The sequence below is a fragment of the Pinus tabuliformis genome, chromosome J (genome assembly GCF_031772625.1).
Source record: "Pinus tabuliformis cultivar Carrire ecotype Pingquan chromosome J, CPIR1, whole genome shotgun sequence".
In the NCBI taxonomy this organism is placed as follows: Eukaryota; Viridiplantae; Streptophyta; class Pinopsida; order Pinales; family Pinaceae; genus Pinus; species Pinus tabuliformis.
The window spans coordinates 123,306,211-123,327,227 of NC_142295.1; the positions used below are offsets into that span (position 1 = coordinate 123,306,211).

General features: G+C 33.1%; 1 protein-coding gene across 1 annotated transcript; it reads right to left on the bottom strand.

The window, feature by feature from the left end:
* Positions 1-13,341: 13,341 nt before the first annotated feature.
* On the bottom strand, positions 13,342-14,013 carry LOC149225905 (pathogenesis-related protein 1-like). Its single transcript, XM_089375174.1, has 2 exons — positions 13,830-14,013; positions 13,342-13,706 (listed from the first exon to the last, which is right to left on the bottom strand). Exons 1-2 carry the CDS (start codon positions 14,011-14,013, stop codon positions 13,408-13,410), a joined length of 483 nt encoding a protein of 160 aa, XP_089231300.1. The 3' UTR covers positions 13,342-13,407.
* Between the last annotated feature and the right edge of the window lie 7,004 nt (positions 14,014-21,017).

Genomic DNA, 21,017 nt, shown 5'->3' on the forward strand with positions numbered 1-21,017 from the left:
AGTTGGTCATGTCATTCAAAGGATGTAATTTGCAAAACAATGTACTACAGGTTGTAGAGGTAGAAGGTGTCGGCTCGTTGCTTAAGTCTCTAAAGAACAAAGGTGAAGGAGATGGAAGAAAGATCTTTCAGGAAATTTGTGATGCAGACAGGGTACAAGGAAAGATGCAAATTATTTTCCATGCTTTTGGAGGACCAAAAGCTCCTTAGTGGGGATGATTGATCCAGCTGGCTACAGAAAGACACGCAGGACAAGGAAGACCCAGGAAAACTCAAAAATCAAAGTGCTTAGATTATGCTTGAACCAAATTGTTGTTGAAGATCTCATCATCATGATCATGGTGGTGTGAATGGTTCGTCAAACTGAGTCCTTATGTGAAAGTTAACAGCAGTCAAAGTTGGTTTGAATTTTAGCTGATTGGGCAGCTTAAGGAGGCCATAAGTTCAACTAAACTCGGCCACCGGATTCTAGCCAACTCCTGCTGGATTCCAGGTGAGATTGTGGGGTCGTTAATTTGACTTCTACAGTCAAAAATTGAATTTTCAAAAAAAGTGCAATTTGTTTTATATAAACAAAAAAATATAAATTAAGGGGGTGGAGCCCACCAACCCCACCACCCCCCAACGTACGCACCATACACATATTTGAATGGGTCGGTGGGAATTGAACCCAACCGGCCATGTGGCTGGCCTACACCACAAGTGGCCCAACTGAAACATAAAAAAAAAAAAAAATTGTTAATACAACCAACAACCCACACCATATATGTATACATGCAGTGGAGGAGGGTACAAGGGTAGGCCACTCAAGGCGCGCCCAACCACCTGAGAATTGCCTTTATATATATATATATATATATATATATATATATTGGTTAATGGATTTTTGGTGGAGGCGAGATTTGACAACCCAACCTTCCCCATAATAAACGAAGATTAAACCAATCCTCCTAACCAATCACATTGGTATTTCTGCGTGAATTTTTATATAAACGCATTTTTGTTACTAGAGCTAGAGTGAAAGGACTGCATGAATTTAGAGACAGGAGCAAGCATGCAAATCGAGGTAGTTTAATAATTTTCTAATGTAGGAACCATGAGTTTTGTAGGAGGGAAAAATTTTCAACTTCTCAGAAATTGACAACTTTTATATGGTTTTTACATCTCTCGTCACCAGAAACACAATGGTGATTTTTGTTTCTTCATCAGAGGTTTGCATTTTTTAGTCAATTCTAGAATGCATGCGGAACCATAATTTCAACAAAAAAATGGAGCAGAACCATGAGCCATGAAATTTTCCTAAGGAAGTAAAATTTCACTTTGTCAAAATATGGTCAAGTTTATAATTGTTTTTCATGGTTTTTCGTACGGATCCTAATGGTGAAATCAGATTTGACATCTGAGTAGCTAATTTTCAGCTCATCCCTGAAATAGAATCTTTGAGGAATCTCAAGGGAATCTAAAAGATTCCTTGAGCTACCAATTTTCAAATTCTTAGAATTCAGATTATGGATAGTCGTTTAAGCACTACTCAAAGCAGAAAATATGATGGTGTATTCAGATTTTTCTTTCTCTCATTTCTTCTTTCGGTCACTTTTCTAAGTGCCAGTGCAGATGTCCATCTTCATGTGCGGACAATCTTCTTCTTGCGATCGATGTTGTGAGATCGATGTTTCAACAAGCTTCAGCACCTTGACAGCCTTTGCTTCAGATGGCCCTTGGTGGTGAGGTATATGATGTGTTCATGTACTTCTTATTTTTGCATTATGTTGTACAGATCCATGATTGGTGTTGATGCAGGATCTTGTTTATTACATGTTGTCATGATTCCTTGCTTGATTTGATGCGGAATATTTCTATGTGATGTACTTTTTGTCATAACTCTTTATGTTATTCTTTCACATCCATTGTTGTATGTTGTTGGGATACTCTTGTTGTCATCATGCATGTGTTTTTCTTTGACATCCATTTTGTGCCATGTTGGCAGGATGCTTACCATGCTTGTTTTTGTGTCATACTGATAGGAGTCTTTTGAGATCCAGAGTGCTAGTTGTGGAACATCTCTTAGAGCCACTCTTGTGTGAGCACATTCTTCCTTGTATGATCGATACATCATCTCTTGTGTACATCACCATTATTGACAGCACGTAATGCAGTGGCCTCCTGGACAAACTCCCTTATCAACAGCTTTTTTTCTCATGTGTTGATGATTGTTATGTTCCTCATCCCTACAGTCTGCAGCTATATTTGTTAATGTTCTTTTAAAAAGAAATTTTAACACATCACGAAAGTAAAAGGTCTTGGAAAGGTCCTTCTTCACACTCGATCTTGGATCAAATTAAGAGATTAAAAGAAAAATAGACACAACTCTTTTAATGCTTAAAATGTTCTTGATTAAAACAGATATAAATTTATTTTTTTTATTATAGATTTTTTCAAATATTTTAAATTTACTAACTTTACAAACATGAACACATCTATCTGCATTATGGTGCATTATAGATGTACCTAGATACTCTAGGTACAATGAATTTTTTAGCTTGAATTCCTAAATATTCTCTCTTTCACCACGTTTTAGGGATTGCGTTGGAGTAAAAATTTAGGGACCCTAGAGTTTGAGGTCATAATGGACTCCAAAAAGGAGAAAAATAAGTAATTTTAATATAAAAATTCCCTTAAATTTGTACCATCTAGTATCCATCATGCTTCTTATTTTCATGGTAAAATAACACTACTTCAGACATATTTTTTTGTTATGCCAATTGGGTTGCCACAATCTAAACATATTGATATGTTTTCTCACATTATCTTGTTAAATAGTTTTTATTTAAATTATTATCATATTATAATGATATCAATGAATCATCTTTTATTTCTTTTGTTAAATATTTAGTTACAATCTTTTTATAATAAATTTGAAATACGCTTTATCTATTTTCTTATTTATATTAATGGTTGTTTCTTAATTTTCATTCGCATTCTTCCATTGGGGTAGGGTGTGTAACTCCTAAATTAATTTTTCATTTCACATTCAATCTGTTATATATAGTGAGGTGACTCTTAGTTTCATACTCTAAGGTTCCCTTCAAATTCTAATTTATTGAAAAAAATCTCAAACTAATTTTAGTTGTATCTTAATTATATTAATGATTTTACTAATTTCCTTTTATTACATTTTATTGAGAGATGATATGTAATTAGGAAATTAATTTTTCCGAAAGGTGTGTAATTATGAAATTAATTTTTCCATTAATGTTCAGCTTGTTATATATAATGAGATGAGTTGTAGTTTTACATTTAAAAGGGTTGTTCACATTTTTTCCTTATTTACAATTCTTAGGAAAAATATCCAAAATTTATATGTAACTATGAAATTAATTTTTCCATTAATGTCCAATCTGTTATATATAGTGAGATGAGTTGTAGTTTCACATTCAAAAGGTATGTTCACATTCTTTTATTTATTTACAATTCATTGGATAAAAATCCCAAATGATAATGTCCAAAATTCCCCCTTAACCTGTGTGTTTCTGAGCCCAAGCATAATTCTTAATTTTTTAGACTTTTCTCCTTCAATTGATTTGGTGAAGTTGTCTACAATTATTTTATTAGTGGAATAATGTATTGAATGAATATTCTTGGCATCTACATGATATCAAATAAAATGATAATGTGTATTAATGTATTATGTTCTATTATGGAATCTAGCATTCTTGGCCAACTTTTTTGCAAAATTATTGTCAACAAGAAGTAGAGTAAAATTAACTTGTTTCTATTGAAAATATTAAACTATTTTCCTAAGCCACAATCTCCTTTATTATTTTTGTAGCTACAACATATTCTTCGTCTATAACGGAATCTGATGGAGTTGAATATTGATGTGACGTAAAAGAGATAACTACTAATCCAAAGAACATGAGATAACCTAATGTAGAAACTCCATTTCATTTGTCTCTCTCAAAGTTTATGTTTTAATATCCAATCAAACTAAACTCATGTATTCATCATTCTAATGTATTGTGTTTCTTTCAAGTATTTTAGAACTCTTTTTGCAGCAGACCAATGTTCTTCACAATGATTTTGCAAAAATATAGAAAGAATTCCAAGAACAAATGAAATATTTTGTTAGGTAGTAGTGAGGTAAGTAATACTTCCCAAAATATTTCTATACTTGGTTGCATGCTCAAATCCATTCCAATTTTTTCATGTGATCTTCAATTTCTATTCTATTAGAGTAGATAAAGGGTTGTATTTAACAATCTTAAACATGTTCAACAATTCCCTAATGTACTTCTTTCAGGAGAGTAATATATACTTTCGATGTTGAGTTGTAATACATGCTTTGGACATTGATTCAATTCAATTCCCATTGATTGTGAAGGTGTACCAAATGTGTTATATAAAATACAATAAAGTTTCCATTTCCCCTATTATCAGCAAATCATCTAGATATACCATAATTATACCATAGGGTTTGCAAAATTTTCTTTAAAAAATCAGTTTTATAATCAATATTAAAGTGTTTGAAATTCAATCTCAAAATATTTTGAGTTAGTTTTTCATATATATTTTGTGATGCCTTTTTTATGCGACATGAGGATTAGATAAGTTTACATACATCCTATTCTTTTCCCTTTACAAAAAAACCTTCTAGTTGAGATATGACGATATTCTCTTTCAATTCTCCATTAGTGAAATAATTCTTCATATCCATTTACTTAAATTTCAATCCATTCTAAGTTATGAAGAAAAAGAGAGTTTGAATGGTGGCCGATTCTTCTACGGGTGAAAAACACTCTTCATAATCAACACCTTATTTCTATACAAACCTTTTTTTCATGAGACTATATTTGTGCTTCTTAAGTGGTCCATCTAATTGTATGTTTTACTCTATATCCACTTACATCCATTTGGTTTGGTTTCTAACGTAGAGTCTGCCAACACCCATGTTCCATTATTTATGAGAGAATCATAATCCTTTTCAGTTGATTCTTCCAATACATCACGAGGAGTAATTATTTTAGGGGAAGTTGGTTCAAAGTTAGTAAATAAATTTATTCACAATCTAATGAAACATCCCTATCATCTACATCAACTAAATCATAACTATCTACATCATCTCCATCTTCTTTGGTGGAACTTCTAATCCCAACCTCATTAGGAAGAAAACCTTTAATTTTTTTTGTTAGCCATTTCCCGAAATGTTTCTGAGAGGTGCAAGTTTTTCAACTCACTATGTTTACCCTTCGTACTATATTTGACATCCAGTTGTACATATCTAGCAGGGTCCACAAACCTAGTTTCTCTATATGTCTCTTTAGCCACTCCTATAGAATGATAGGGAACTCAACAAAGAAAATCTCATGCAAATCACAAGAAGTACCTTTGTAGCCATTGTTTTGGACTGATACGTAGATTCTTAGACTATCCTGTGATGAACTCATGTTTTTTGTGGCACAACCATCATTCTATTTCTTCTTCATTGGGCCTCCATATCCCCTCTCTAACACAAACCTTTATTTCCTAGCAACAAAACCATTTATTAGTGTGCAAGGTGGTCGAGGGTTCAAATGTACGCCAATAAATCCCCCTCAGACACTAGAATTTTCAACACTGTGAGAAAGTGAGGTCTCATCTAGGGTATATTGATGGGTTTGTAAGAACCTTTGAAGGTTATGTAGTGGAAAAGGGGAAATAAAGATGACTCTGGTTCAGAAAAGGCTAGCCCAAACTATTGCACCCACTCTATGTCACATATATAGACATTAAATAAAAGTACCTTCAAAAACCTTTGCAACATAAGTTAAGAAATTCCTAGTACAGTATGACATACATTAGGCAAATGAACATAAATTGTTTAACAAAAAAAGTGAGTATTCGATAGGAATTCATTGTGTGAGTGCAAAACTAACTATGACACAAACTAGAGGAAACATGGTTTCATTCATACACAAACATTTTCATTAATAACAACATAATGATTCAAGAAATTCATTAAGATCTTTTGGGCAAACCTCCTTCATTCATTCATTCCTTAATACTAAAGTGAAATATAATAGAACCATGAGAAAATAGAAATGAACCTCCAAATACTTTATATTAATTGAAAATAACATGAATACACAAGCGGGGATTATACAATCAAATGGAAGAATTCAAGCAATCATCTTCTATCAAATATTATCCAACCAATACCATTACAACTAATAAAATACATTTCTAGGAAAAAAAACTAAATAGATTAAGCATTAACAGACATCGCATTAAGTTGACCATGTTATACAAGGATCCTTCATTGAGCCAACAACATAATAAAAATAGTAGCATAACAACATAACACAACAAAAATATATCATATTAACAATACAATACTCAAATCAATCCATCTATAGTTGGAAACAAACTCTTTATATAATCTACACTCTTCAATGCCATGCTTAAAGGAATCTTAAACTTGCTTACTCGCATGTGGTTTCCTTGTATGTTCTAGCGCACAACCAATTACTTGAACATACCAAGTTGAAACATCATTGCTTCCCATAACTAACTAACTCACACAACTCGAGAGTGCACTATTGACTAGGGAATCTTTCCATTACATTATAGTCTTGACAAATTTCATCACACATTTGTATAACCTATTGGATATCTCTATGACATATTTTGCATAATGTCCACCATCCTCTACGTGGTTTCTCCATAATTGGGTAAAATTTCAAAATTTCTCTTCTTTTTCTCCATTTTTCTCCTTAGTCCCAACAATGCCTACAGAGAAACATAGGGGGTTGGTGTCTCTTGTAGGTTTTTTTCCTACAAAAAAATAGAGTGATTTGGTGTCTTTTGTAGGTTGGTTCTTACAATGAAGTAAAGTGGATTGGTGTCTCTTGTACACTTGTGCCTAAAGAGTAGCAGAGCAGGACGATGTCTCTTGTGGTTTGATGCATACAAATAAGCATAGGGAATTGGTGTACCTTGTAGTTTTGTGCCTACAAATTAATGTAATATCAGGATGGTTCCTACAAGATCATTAATATAAATAATTGTTACGGTTTTCTCCCATGAGAGTTTCCATGCATATTTTTTGTCACTTGTTAATTATATGATATTAGTGTTTTACGATGTTTGACTCACTTTAATGAGTAAAAGTTGTCATTATATTGATTGAGCCCCCTCTAATATAATTATGAATTCCAACAACCACTTCCAAATGTCAGATCTCCCAACAAGTCATCTCCCATGTACAAAGCGATAAAATGTTTTCAAACCTCAACGCCCCATGTGAGGTTACCAACCTTTTCCACTCATCCCCTTTATACTCTGACAATATGACACTGACATTCCAACACTTATCTTCTGCACAATCCTTCATGGTGTTGGATCAAAGGATAAATCTTTGTTAATTAACAATTAACTAGGCTTGTCCATAGGGTCTTGGATAGAAGGTGATCGGGTGTGTTGTTAAGGAAATCCTAGATATAAAGTCACTAGCTCAATACCCTGACCTATTGGGGTGTTATTATTAGACATGACCTCACCAATATCGAACTGGAAAAAAAAATGAGTGAGGCTCAAAACCAACTTCCCTAATTGCTAATTGAACTACCTTCGGTTTATCTTTCCCTATGATATGGTTACTATTGTGTTCATGAAATTCAAAAGGAAAGATTTGATTTGGTGGAAGATGAAATTCAATTTTATGTCATGTGGCATGGTTCCCTTCCAAATGTAACCGACTACAATTTTTGAGTCTCCTATTATACTAATCCTAGTAATATGTCAAAATTTTACAAAGGAATGACATTTAAATAATCCATAGGCTTTAGCTTAGTTATTTGATGCATGGCTAAAACTCATCCACTCAGCTATCCTCCCTAAGGCTTACTTAATAAAATATTTCAATTCTCGTTATAAGTAAAATAATTTTATCTCTCTCTCTCTCTCTCTCTCTCTCTCTCTCTCTCTCTCTCTCTCTCTCTCTATATATATATATATATAAAGTAATTAAAAGTTAAACAAAATATTATTAGGACTATATATCTTTTATGGATATGTGTAACTCATTTAACTTTTATGATGACACATGTCATTAAAAAAATTAATAGAAAAATATATTTCAATGTGGGTCATGAGTAAACTATAGAGTAATTGAAAATTAAAATATAGTGATTGAAAGGAAAAAATATTCATATGAATAAAAAATTTCAATAATTTCTCATTCAATGTCATGAGCTATTGCCAAGGAATCACCTTGAAATAGCCCATAGGATTTTGAAGATCCATCTTAATTCCACATCTAGCAAGTACTCAGAGGGATCAAATATCTTTTCACTCTAAAAAATGATTGATTTTGTGCCAAGAGATTTGATTCATCTAGTTTCTTCTTGGTGCTTGGTAGACTCAGAGTTAATATGGATATAAGATGGTTAATTGAAACCTACCTATTATTTCCTTTTTTAAATATATTATCAATTACGAGCTTACTGTGATAAATTAATTTTAAACATACTTTGATTGTTTTTTAGCTTGCAAATTTTCAAATAATTTATAGATTATACTTAGCTAACAAACAAACATGTTAGTAAAAATATTGATAGATGCATACGATATTAAGATTGTGCTAATTGTTTCTGTCTGACTTTACATTAATAAAAAATGTTTTATGTATTTTCTTTTAATATTTTTTTTTTGTAATTGAATAAAGTAATTTAATGTAGAAGCTAATTAAATATGATGGTGATGATTAATATTATATCTCAAGTTTATAAATTAAAATTAAAATTAATAATAATAATTTTATTTTATTTAAAAAAATGTTATTTATTAATTATATTTTATAAAGTTAAAAAATATAATCTTGTGAGTGATGGGGTCAAATGTTATCCCGTATGGACTATCGGCCCATGAATTCGTTAATAATATTGAAGTAGCGATATTGATCTATTAATGCCAACATTTCTTGAAAAATTGACTGTTCTCCTGCCATTCGTTCTTCCCAATCGATGCAACCTCCCAGGTAGCCTATCTCGATTCAAAATGATCGACTCGTCCAATGATAAATGACCGACACTGTATGCGACAACAAAGTTGTGACTTGTGGCCTGTTTACAATGTCGATAGATCAAACCTTGAGTCTTTACCTCAAACAATGCATCGTGATAAGAAAATCTACCACGATATGACCTGACACTACTTCAAATGGAGTGCACCCTTAATCTTGCAATGGTATGTATCCTGGAAATAAATCAATAAACAGGTACCTCAAACCATCAAAATGAACAATGCCAAAATTCCAGGGATTTTTTTTAAAATGAGAAACTCTCTACCCTAATACAGATTTAGCTCTTATTTTTGAACCGGAAGTAGGAAAACTTCAAAAATAACTAAAAGGTAAGAAACCAACTAGGGTGATACTAGATACCACCGAAGATGGAGACTTCTTGCTAGGGTGAGAAGAATCCCTCTGAAGTTATGAGGATACTGCAAACATAAAAATTCTCAGGCTGACAGTATGCACAACACTAATACCACGCAAAATCCCAAACCTTAAAAATTTTAACAGATTTAGCACACTATAGTGTTCTAATTAACATAAGCTTTCAACGAAAATGAGAACACATAAGGGATTTATAACTACAACCACTTTATTTAATTAATTATTGCAAATAACACATGCTAGAATAATTGTCGCAAGAAACCCTTGCCAATAGCATGTAAGGCTTCTCATCAAATGAGAAATCACAACACTAAAGCACAATGGTAGACCCTGGATGGGTCTATCAAACAAGTTACTCCCATTGTGTTTTCCTCCGTGGGATCAAACTAGCACTAGCTTTTCCAAGTTCTCAACAAAGATGAAACCAATAACAACCCAAAATTTCCTCTAAATTACAACCTCAACATCGACATAAACCCTCTAATGTTGTCGATCAAGTGTAAAGGAAATTTATAAGCCTATGGAATTTCACGAGGGAGGTTGCTTGCAAATTTATAAGTTAAGAAAGGAGAACAAGGCAACCAGAGTCTAACATGAGGGGTGTTCACCAATTTATGTGGCATGGGACAATTTGTTATATTATTTAAATTAAAAAAAAAAACAATGTAAATCAAAATCAACATTTTGTTTTATGTTTATCTTTTGCCTCACACTTTTAGGACATGCTCAACCCTCTTGAAGTACTATGATGTGTTCAATTTTTAACCCTGATTGCAAGGCACAGCCCTCTTGAAGTGTTGAAGTTTTAACCCTGATTGCATGACACAAACCTCTTGAACTTTTGTGATGTGTTCAATTTTTAACTCTGATTGCAAGGGACAACCCTCTTGAAGTGTTGTGATGTGTTCAAATTTTAACACTATTTGCATGGCACAAGAGGAATGTGGTAGTTTGTACACAAGAGGAATTGAAGTGTTGTGATGTGTTCAATTTTTAACACTATTTGCAAGGCACAAGAGGATTGTGGTAGTTCGTACACAAGACGAATGCGAATGTGCTGGTTCGTACACAAGTACAACAACTTTGTGAATTTGCAGACTTCTCTTTCGCAATTGATCTCGATTTCTCATATCCTCCTCACAAGCACTGCAGGATACCCACCTTGGAATTTTTCTTCGATCCACCTTACCTCTTAGACATCAGATACCGCTTGATTGCAAGATATCCAATTGTTGTATTCCGGATCACCTTCGACTATGACGTCCATCATGCAATAAATCCACACCTAAAATTGAACCCTAAGAAGATCATATTCCATTCCTTTTTGTGGGAGAGAGGGTGAGGACAGGGGGTTCTGCAGGTCGATTTTTTCTTCTCGTAGAGAAGCAATCTCTCATAGGGATTCGGTGACTTCTTTTTCAAAATTGGGAGCTCTCTGTCTTTTGGAGAGTGATACATGTCCTTCAATGACTACTATGAATGCAAGCTTCTCCTTTCATCATATGGTTCTCCATATCTTAATAAGATCTGTCATTTGTTGAACGCTTCTGTTAGCCACTTAACGTATCGACTATGGTTTCGGTATGCATGCTGGTAATCACACATTTTCACAACGACAACTCAAACACACTGTCACAGTGTCCCTTACCACCGTTGACAGTGATATAAGGAGGAAAACACGACTCCTAGGCTACGAGAGGCATTACGAGGACCATTAAAAACTTCAGTAAATGCCCTCCCCCTGCATTGGTCATTCACGGAGAAGCTGTGTGAAATCCACTTAAGGCATCCAACACTCTTTCATTTTTTTCTATTGTACCTATCAGAATACTCATGCTCCCCATGGTCGCTACAGGAACTTCAGCGTATACATCTTTATTAACGACAATAATGCTTGTACACAATTATGGGTCTATCAACATACCAATGTTCTAAGCCAATTGCAATAGCCACTAAATGATATATAATTCATTCCTTATAATTGTGGTCATTGATATAAATCAGAACAAGGTGGATTTCAATTTCATTGATAGAAGTTCACAAAATTCCTACGTGGGTTCACGAACGTGGAATCCTTATTGGTTGCCACTTCACATCCCATCGACTCTATCAAACTTGCAGTGGTTCTATCAAACTTGCAGTGGTTCTCCACGGTAATAGAGTCTCCTTCCAAGCAATGAGTTTTCAACAAAATAATGGCTTTTCCCCTCCCATGCATTAACACAATCCCAATAACGATATTAGGGAAACTTGATCATGTAGCAGATACATGAACAAGTAAACTTATTCTAATATTCTGGTCATCCCTAGGTCTTCGAGTGTGGAACACAACCTAGGTAGGCTCTGATATCAATAAGGATTTTTGTATAATCACACATTTTATTGCTCAAATGATGTTACAAATAAAAATTTAATTGATCAAATGATGTTACATATAAATTGTTTCAAGATAGACAAACTATTTTTATAAATAATCACATGGTTGGAAGATTATCTCAGAGATTCAGAAATATAGGGCTAATCCCTAATTAGATGGAGGGAATCTCTCAACCAACTAACTTGACCTAAATAACCTCCCAACTAATAGGAACAAACCAATTATGATGTGTAGAATTCTACCAATAATAACAATTAATTTAATAATTAAGTAATCTAACACATATTGAGACAAGTTGAAATTACATGTTCTAACACATCTCACTCAATATACAATAATTTGATACAAAATACTTTGCAATCAATAGATATTGCATAATGTACATATTGTTGCCACCTCTTAGAGATACCAGCTATGTAGATAATAGCAAAGGTGATGAGGTAGTGAGGATAGATACAATAGGACATTGGGAAAATAAAACTTGTGAGAACTTTGAAGACATCCACATATAAATTAGCATAGTTAAGGACATCACATCATACATCCTTCCATCAATCAAAAAAATAGTTTTTTTTTTGTTTTAAATAAAATCTTATTTTACCATAGTTACATAAAGTAAATCATTGATAAATATTAATGATTATCAAAACACTTACGTGTCATTTAATTTATCAACCATTTAATAGCTATCAAAACATTTACATATCATTTAGTTTATATGTAATCTCAAGACTTTGTAACATTAGGATAGAGTAGACGTGAGAGTTTGCAATGCTAAGATGGACTATAGGTAGAAAACACACTTCACAATTTCCAAACAGAAAAATAAATTGGAAATGCTTAATTCATTTAGTTAGATTGTCTATACTAAGAAGAATATTTTCAAATTATTAAATCTAGACTATCCATAAAGTCTATTTGAAAGTAAATATAAAATTAATGAAAATCTTGATATTTGTTAAAAAATCATAAACAATTAACAAAATTCAAAAAATAAATAATTTTTTAAAATTTAATAATAAAAAAATAAATTCATAAAAAGTTATTGTAACTGTTCATTGTAACCCATTTTTAAAATTTAATAATAAAAAACAAATTCATAAAGGATTATTGTCACTGTTTTGTTGATTAAGAGGTCAGAGCACCTTGACTAAGAAATATATAGATTTAGGTTAAGGCAAATATTCTTTAACCGAAAGCAGGGCTAATAGCGTCCATAACTCGTAAATACATGAAATAAGGCCCATAACATGTATAATTTTACAAGGAAAAACAAACCAACTGAGCCGTTCCCAAAACTTCCTACATGCATTCAACTGACAAAAGGACTGATCTATTTAATATCACTATGTTTGAATAAGAACAAGGGAAATTCGCCTTCACACATTCATTCATTTATTTATATGGATGGAAATACACACATTCATGTAACGATAATGCTACGATTGCAAACACGTAGAGGGCATGTTACAGCACAGAAATAACGATGGGCATAAGACATATCATCACCTTTCTTTATTTTGTATGTTTCATTCATATAATGCTCGGCACTAAACTATTTATCCATACGAAGACATATGCACATAGAGATATATTGATCAGTATAAAGAAGGATTGGAGAGCAGATACTTCTCGATCTTCTTCAACATGGCAATGCTATTTTCCTTTATCTCTTTTGCTTTGCTTTCTTCAAGCTGAGCACCAGGAAGGGTCTGGTAATTACAGATCCAGCTGGCGACACATCCCCCTTCTTTCCTGGGAACGAATTTGACCTCAAACTTCGCAGCACTCAGTTCCTTTCCCAGTACCCCTCCTTCGATATTTGTATACTTCAACACCATTATTTCCTCGTCAATTTCATCCACACGCTCCTGGACGAAGCTGAAATCCTTGTGAGCTGTGACAAGAAAGTGAAAAACCTTGTAAGCACCAAACGATAACAAATTATTCAACTAGAAGTGGAATTATAATGATATTAAGTAGAATATGTGATCAAGAGAGGAATTTATGGGAGTTATACCGGGGGTGAATTTGATCTGCTTGATGGTGCCCACGCCTCCATCTCCTTGAATTAAGGTCACCGAAGCGACAATTTCAGGCAAAACTTTTGGGAACAGGTTATGGCTGTCTTTCACCATGGCGTTCCACAGTCTCCTTGCCTCCACTTGAGACAGTTCTTCCGTTATTGCAGCCGCTGACACCATCTTCAACCCTAGTGTAACTCGATAGCTTTTCTTCAATACTATCGCACAAAGGGGAGTAGGAGGGGGTAATATTTATAAAGGGTTATATGCGAACGTTTCAAAATCACTGACTTGTTCCAGGCGACTTTTGTTATTTTCCCTGACTGGTTGCCGCAGACAACACTGACGTAAAGGGTTATATTTTCTTAGTTTACAAACACCTCAATGAGGACGTTTCACTAACTTCATTGGCCTTCATGAGTTCAAAAACAGTAACAATAGATTTAGATAATATTGTAATCCGTTATTTTTCTCCTTTGTCTCCTCAACTAATTATCCCGATTCCTGTTTACCAACGGCGTTGTATGTGAGAACTCACATCCCCTAGTTTCTCCACATTCTGTAAACACAAAATCGTCAAAATCCTCGTGTATTTTTTATTCAAAGCTGCTGTAATCCATATTATCATTCCACATTAAAGCTTTAAATTTTATTTGTAGATTTGGAACTTTAAACTTAGGAGCAGTTATTTATGTATGGGTGATCTAAAGTAAATCTAAGATTATCTATAAGTTTTTGGATTTATTTAATTTTATATTTTTAAATTATTTAAACAATTCGAGTCAGAGAGTTACAACTTTATTGTATAGTAATGATTTTATGGTGGATTATTTGTAAATGATTGACTACAGTGTAGTTTTTTAACTGTCTCTCAAGAATTCGAGATAATAACTCCAACAGAAGTCTAATTCCGGCCTCCGTCTCTCAATCTCTTAATCCATTGTAAAGCAAAATCTCTTGTTATAACCCAAAATATAATCGTTATCCATTTTCTGTCAATATAATCCAAAATTACAACTTCGAAAGAGATCTAAATTGAGTGACCCCTAATCCCATGCCTTTACGAGGATGATTTATGGTAAAAGGTATCTACGCATACGAGATACGCATTGATTTGTCGTTCCATGAATAACCTCATGGGCAGGGCGGTTTTGTCATCGAATATCTGGAAGCATTAGAAATATGCCGACGACAACATACCTTCATACGTAGACTTCGACGGCGAAGAGCCATTCGGTCGTAATTTGACGGTATAGGGTATTTCATTTTCATTGATTTTCCAAATTAATTTGAGGTCAACCGGAATACCTTGTTCGTGGTCAAATAAGTTGTGGTCAACGATGATTGTGTTCGTTATCAAAATTTTGGAAATATTGTAGTAAACAAATTGATGATTAATCTAGATGAGACATGTGTCAAGGGTGGTGCAACTTTCATAATATAAAAGCTCTCTTAAGGAATGTTGGAATATGAAGAAATAGAAAGTGCAGGGACAACTTTTTGGGTAGCTATTACAATCTACTTAGATGCTAAACACTATTTATTTAATTTAGATCAATAATGAGATTAACAGTCTATCACGCATGAGATGTTAGTAATTTTTCATCAGTGTTGACACATTAGTTTTGATGGATATCGTTTCCTAAGTATATATGGTGCATGACTTAGGCATGAACCTCATTCCAAACAAACTGAGTGTTCTTTTTGTGGGACTTTGAGGTGAATTAATAATTAAATCAATTCTTGTTTCTTTTTCTTTTGTCAATTAGATTGAATCCAAATTCTAAGAATTCCAACACATTTTGGTTAAATTATCTTTTAGTTATTTTCCGTTCTCATTCTCTTTAAGTTGAGTGAGTTAAAATCATTACACTTATGAAGAGAAGATCCATGATCACATCCCTTACCCTATGGAATTCCCATACCTCTTTTCTCTCCCAATTTTTTATTTAAAACACAAGACACAAGGTTAGAATTTGTAAACAATATTATCGTAAGTATAGATTCCATAAATACAATATTATTTATGTCAAAGAGATGTTTCATCACAACCAATTTAATCATTCATTGACTAGATGTCATACGCTACTTATATTTTCAGGTTATTCAAACACCCTTTCTTTACCAATAACAATGAAGTTAACATAATTATGGATGCTCTATAATATCCATAAGATTATATTTTAGATTATTATTTTATATATATTCTAATTTCCATTATTGATAACCACGTGCCAAATTTGTCTATTAGCTAAACATCCATTATTAACCAATTAAATTTACTAAAACCAAGATTTAAGATATGAAGAAGTGATATTTTTTTAGTTGACCATTGTCAAATCTATATTATTTTTGAGAAGTTTGAACAATAACATATTTATAATATTGACAACTAAGATTATTAGTTTCTAGATTCAAGTGATGATAATGTCATTAAGTGTTTTACTCTAAGTGTACTTGTCTATGAAGATGATTTACATTAAAACTTACTAGTTAGGCCGATAGGCCTTTCCTATGCATCAACTTTTCGTCAACACTTTTACTCTGATCTGTTAGATCAGATGAAACACTTTCAACCGTTGATCTGAACCAGAAAACAAAACAATGGAAAATCAAAAAAGCACGGAAAGTCAAGAAAGCACAAAAGCTCAAAAAAGATTCTATGCAAAAAAAATCAAGAAAGCACGAAAAAGATCATAAAAATCAAAGATCGAAAGAAAAAAGCTCAGAAAAGCAAAGATTTTTGAGGATTTTTATTTTAAATGCAATGTATTATTAATTTATTTTTATAATTTAATTGAAATATAAATTTTAAATTTTAAATTTAAAAATTAGTTTAGATTTATTTTTAGTTGTAAGTTTATTATGTGTTAAGAGGGATTTTTTTTGAGGTATTGATTTTTTAAGAGTGAAAAGAGATTTGATTTTTTTTGGCATTTGGTAGATGTAGAGTTAAAATGAATTTAGATTAGTTTAAATATTAACCTTTAAATAACTCACATTAGAGAAAAATACCATGAGAAAAAACCATAGATTAAAAATATAATAAGGAAAAACCATGGGTTGGAAAATTTTATATTTTATATTTTAATTTTAATTTGACTAAGTCAAAATGTTAAACATTGTAACATCTCTCTAAAATAAGTAAATTCAATTTAAGTCCATGCTAGCTCCCATCATTTTCCTGCTCAAAAGATAGGCGTTCTCAACACCTTAGCTACTTCGGCGGGCGTTGCAAGTTTATGACGAAAATCACCTTGAAGATGAGAAAACTGACCTCCTGGAAGTTTTTAATAAGAATGGTTATAGTAGGTCTCAAGGTCTTAAGGCTTTTCAAAACGCTGAAAAGGGTCCTAAGAGTAAGATTGACCCGAAGGATTGGTCTTCCGGTGTTCATCTTCCCTTTATTCAAGGGACCACGGATAAAATCGCTAGGATCTTGAGGAAGCATAAGATTCATTCTTCTTTTAGACCTCTTAACACTATATGAAGTTCTCTTCATTTTGTTAAGGACCCGATTAACCCCAAGGATTAGAAGGGTGTTTATATCATTCCCTGTTCTTGTCGAGCTCCTTATATTGGTGAGACCGGTCGATCCATTAACCAAAGGATTTGTGAACATGCTGCCGACATCAGGCATGGAAGGTCTCGCTCCTCCGCTTTGGTAGAGCATGCAGAAAAAACCAATCATCACATCTCCATTGAAGAGGCTAAGGTCATTGCGAGGATTGACCATTTTCATTATCATAAATTTAGAGAGGCCTTAGAAATTGAAAAAAAAGACTTGTTAATTTAAATAGAGATGATGGCTGGAGTATCAACAGATGCTAGATTCCTGCGCTTTCTTCCTAAACAATTATTTTTATTTATTTATAGATTAATTAATTAATTTTTTTTGTTAATCCCCATATTGCTTAGTTTATGACTCTCTTAAATTATTTTTGGTAATATGAATAGGATTAAACCTTAATATTAATATAATATTATATATAATAATATTCATTAATAAGATTATATAGGGTTATGAATCCTTTCTCACCTGAGGGGGGATGTGAAAAAGAGAGCGATGAGGGTTCCGTCGGCAGGAGGACTCGAACCAGGGCAGCCTAGGCCATCGGCCTAGGGTGCTGCAGACTAGACCTCATTTTGGATGATGAAGACTAGGAGGTACGGGGTGGGTCAACAGGTTTTCTGTGGAGATGGTCCATACAATGGCCATGTAGGCTGTGGGTTGGATCCAGGGTGCTCAATCTGCAAGGATCCCAAGGAATATGTTTACTGGGACAAATTTCATCCAACTGAGAGGGTACAGTGGATGATTGCAGAGGAGGTTTTGGATGGGGATTCTTCCTTCGTTTCTCCCATGAATCTCAGAGGCTTGATCCAGTACACAAACCCCACCCCTTCCCCCTTTGGTCCTTTGTTTACGTAATAGATTATACCCTAAATTATTCATTAATCGAGCATGTCCAAAGGTATGAATCAACAATCCAACTGTATATATTTGTGATGCTTACTGGTGCAAATTTTCATTTTTTCACAAACGTGTAATAGCGAATAGATTTACCTTAAATTATTCAACGTCCAAAGATATCAATCAACAGTCCAGCTGTATAGGTATATGTGTGATGTTTACTGGTGCAAATTTCAATTTTTCACAAAAGCAGAATCGCTGTCAGGGTTTACCGGGAAGAGTTGTGGCAGTGTAGGCGACCAGGCTGATTGAACCAATATCTCTTCTAAAAAAATTCAACAATTCCAATTTAATAATCCTATCGGCCTCTCTTTGTACCTTTTGGGACAATTGCTAGTTAAAATCCTTATATCAAATTTGTTTTCTACATTGGTAGCAATGAGGTTAACTACATGATAAATGCTTTTTCTATTATTATATGAGGAGGTAATGGAAAACCTTTTGTTACTCGATATTACTACCTCTTGCTATTTTTAAAATGGATAGGGTTTTCTTTATTAAACTAATTCCGTGATTGAAATTATCACTTATCATTACTGGATTTAAAATTTTCCTTAAATTATGGTTTTATTTCAAAATTATTGCACATATGGTTGAGGAGGATTACCAAACTAATCCATCGATTACCATAGACTCAAATTCATACCATACACAATTTTTTTTTCGTTTGGAAGTTGAAGGCAAAAAAGTGCAAGACTGACATGTGGCACAAATAGAGAACATGTGGCACACCTAAAGGCCAATGAATGGAAAATTCATGGCTAACATGTGGCACAAGGCAGGTTGACTTAAGGTTGAATGTAATGATTCCACGTGGCACCAAAATGACAAACTGGTGGCCAACACATGCACCACATGTACCTTCTAAATGCTCTACATAGAGATGGTGGAATCTAATGTGGCACTACATGTCATTATCTGGAAGGATCCGTAATTGGCTTAGTTAATTTAGTTTATCCGTAATTGTTTGTGTTAATTTTTTAAATTTCTATAACCTTTGTATAAGTAAATTCATTTACCACTAGACCACAACTCTTTCATGTAAATTGTTATGCCAAAAATCATTTATAAGGTGTAGTTTTGTAGTATTTTGGAGAATAATGGAAATAAATCCTTTTTATTTGCATGGAGAGGATGGTTAGAATGTTCTAATAATGTTATAGTCTTCCTAAAAGTCTTAAAGACATTTTCATGGTAAGTTGGACATCATTTTGATGTAGGTGCATATTTTATGTATTTTCTCATCTCTCCAATGTATTGGATGCTCATTTGAAGCAAATCTAGTGATGTATCTCACGAAGGGTGAAATCCATTAATGACATGATTTTATTTTTCTTTTTTATTGTTTTTTTTCCAAATACATGTTTTAAATGCTCATTAAATCTTTATTAAGTCTATTTAATTAATAAATTTGTGGAAAGTTTATAGTTAGTATACAAAGGAAATTTAAGCATTTCATTTTAGATCAATTTTGGTAGTAGAGAAGATTTAATAAAGGATTTTCAAAGTTTTTAATGTTAATTAGGTCTAAGATCAAGTGTGGAGAAGGATCACTTGAATATTTTAATCTTGATTTTAGTACAAGATGGAAATTTCCACTACAAGTAGTGGAATGTGTTGGTCAATAATTGTCATTGATGGAAAATATGTCATTGAGCTCTCTTATACTACACCATCACTGCACTACTTTCATAATGGCTTGACTCCTATAATGAAGCCACATTGTCATAACCACTCTCCTATTGATTATTACATTATCACTATACTAATACATGAATCTTGTGATAAAGCCATGTTGTCCAAAAGAGGTGATCATTTTGCTCTAAATAATTCAAAGATAGTCACAAAGAAAATTAATTTTCACTACCTTAGAGGAATATTCTTAATGTGATTCCTATACCATCTTTTACAGAATAATTTTTTCTTTCCAACAAGCCCTCACATGCCTCTAAACTCCTTGTAGTTTGTGAGATATTGAATTTTCAAGTTAGAAATATATATTTCTGACCTTGAGCCGACCTGTGCTAGGGGTCTCATGTCAGCCTACCTCCAAAAGATTTTAAATTTTGTTTATTGTCCCAAATTCACCATAAATATGAATGTTCTCTTCATCTTTTCATCATTATCTTCATCATCAAATACATAAAAGAGGAATTACAGTTCACAACTCATGAACATGAAGAAAATGAGAATAAAACTTGAGTAAAGGCTAAAATTGGATGGTTTTGGGTTATAAAATGAATATTGATACCTCCAGGATACGTGTGATGCAAATGTATATGGCCTGGTAATATTGGTGTAGTATGGTGTGTAAATCCTCATGTATAAGTATTGGAACAATTTGGACAATGGTCTTGTGTAGTATGGTGCAAAGACTGACTTTAATGAGTAAAAGTTGTCATTATATTGATTGAGCGCCCTTCAATATAATTATGAATTTTGACAGCCACTTCAAAATGTCAGATTTCCCAACAAGTCATCTCCCATGTACAAAGCGATGAATTTTTTTCAAACCTCAACCCCCAAGTGAAGTTACCGACCTTCTCGACTCATCGTCTTTATATTTTGACAATACGAAACTATCATTCCGACACTTATCTTCCGCACAATCCTTCATGTTTTTGGATTAAAAGATAAATCCTCATTAATTAACAATTAACTAGGCTCGTCCATAGGGTCTTGAATAGAAGGTGATCAGGTGTGTTGTTAA

Excerpts from the sequence above, each read along its gene's own strand:
- LOC149225905 (XM_089375174.1), bottom strand. The coding sequence starts at position 14,013 with ATGGTGTCAGCGGCTGCAATAACGGAAGAACTGTCTCAAGTGGAGGCA. Across the intron at positions 13,707-13,829 it reads GCAGATCAAATTCACCCCCG|CTCACAAGGATTTCAGCTTC; the intron begins GTATAACTCCCA and ends TTCTTGTCACAG.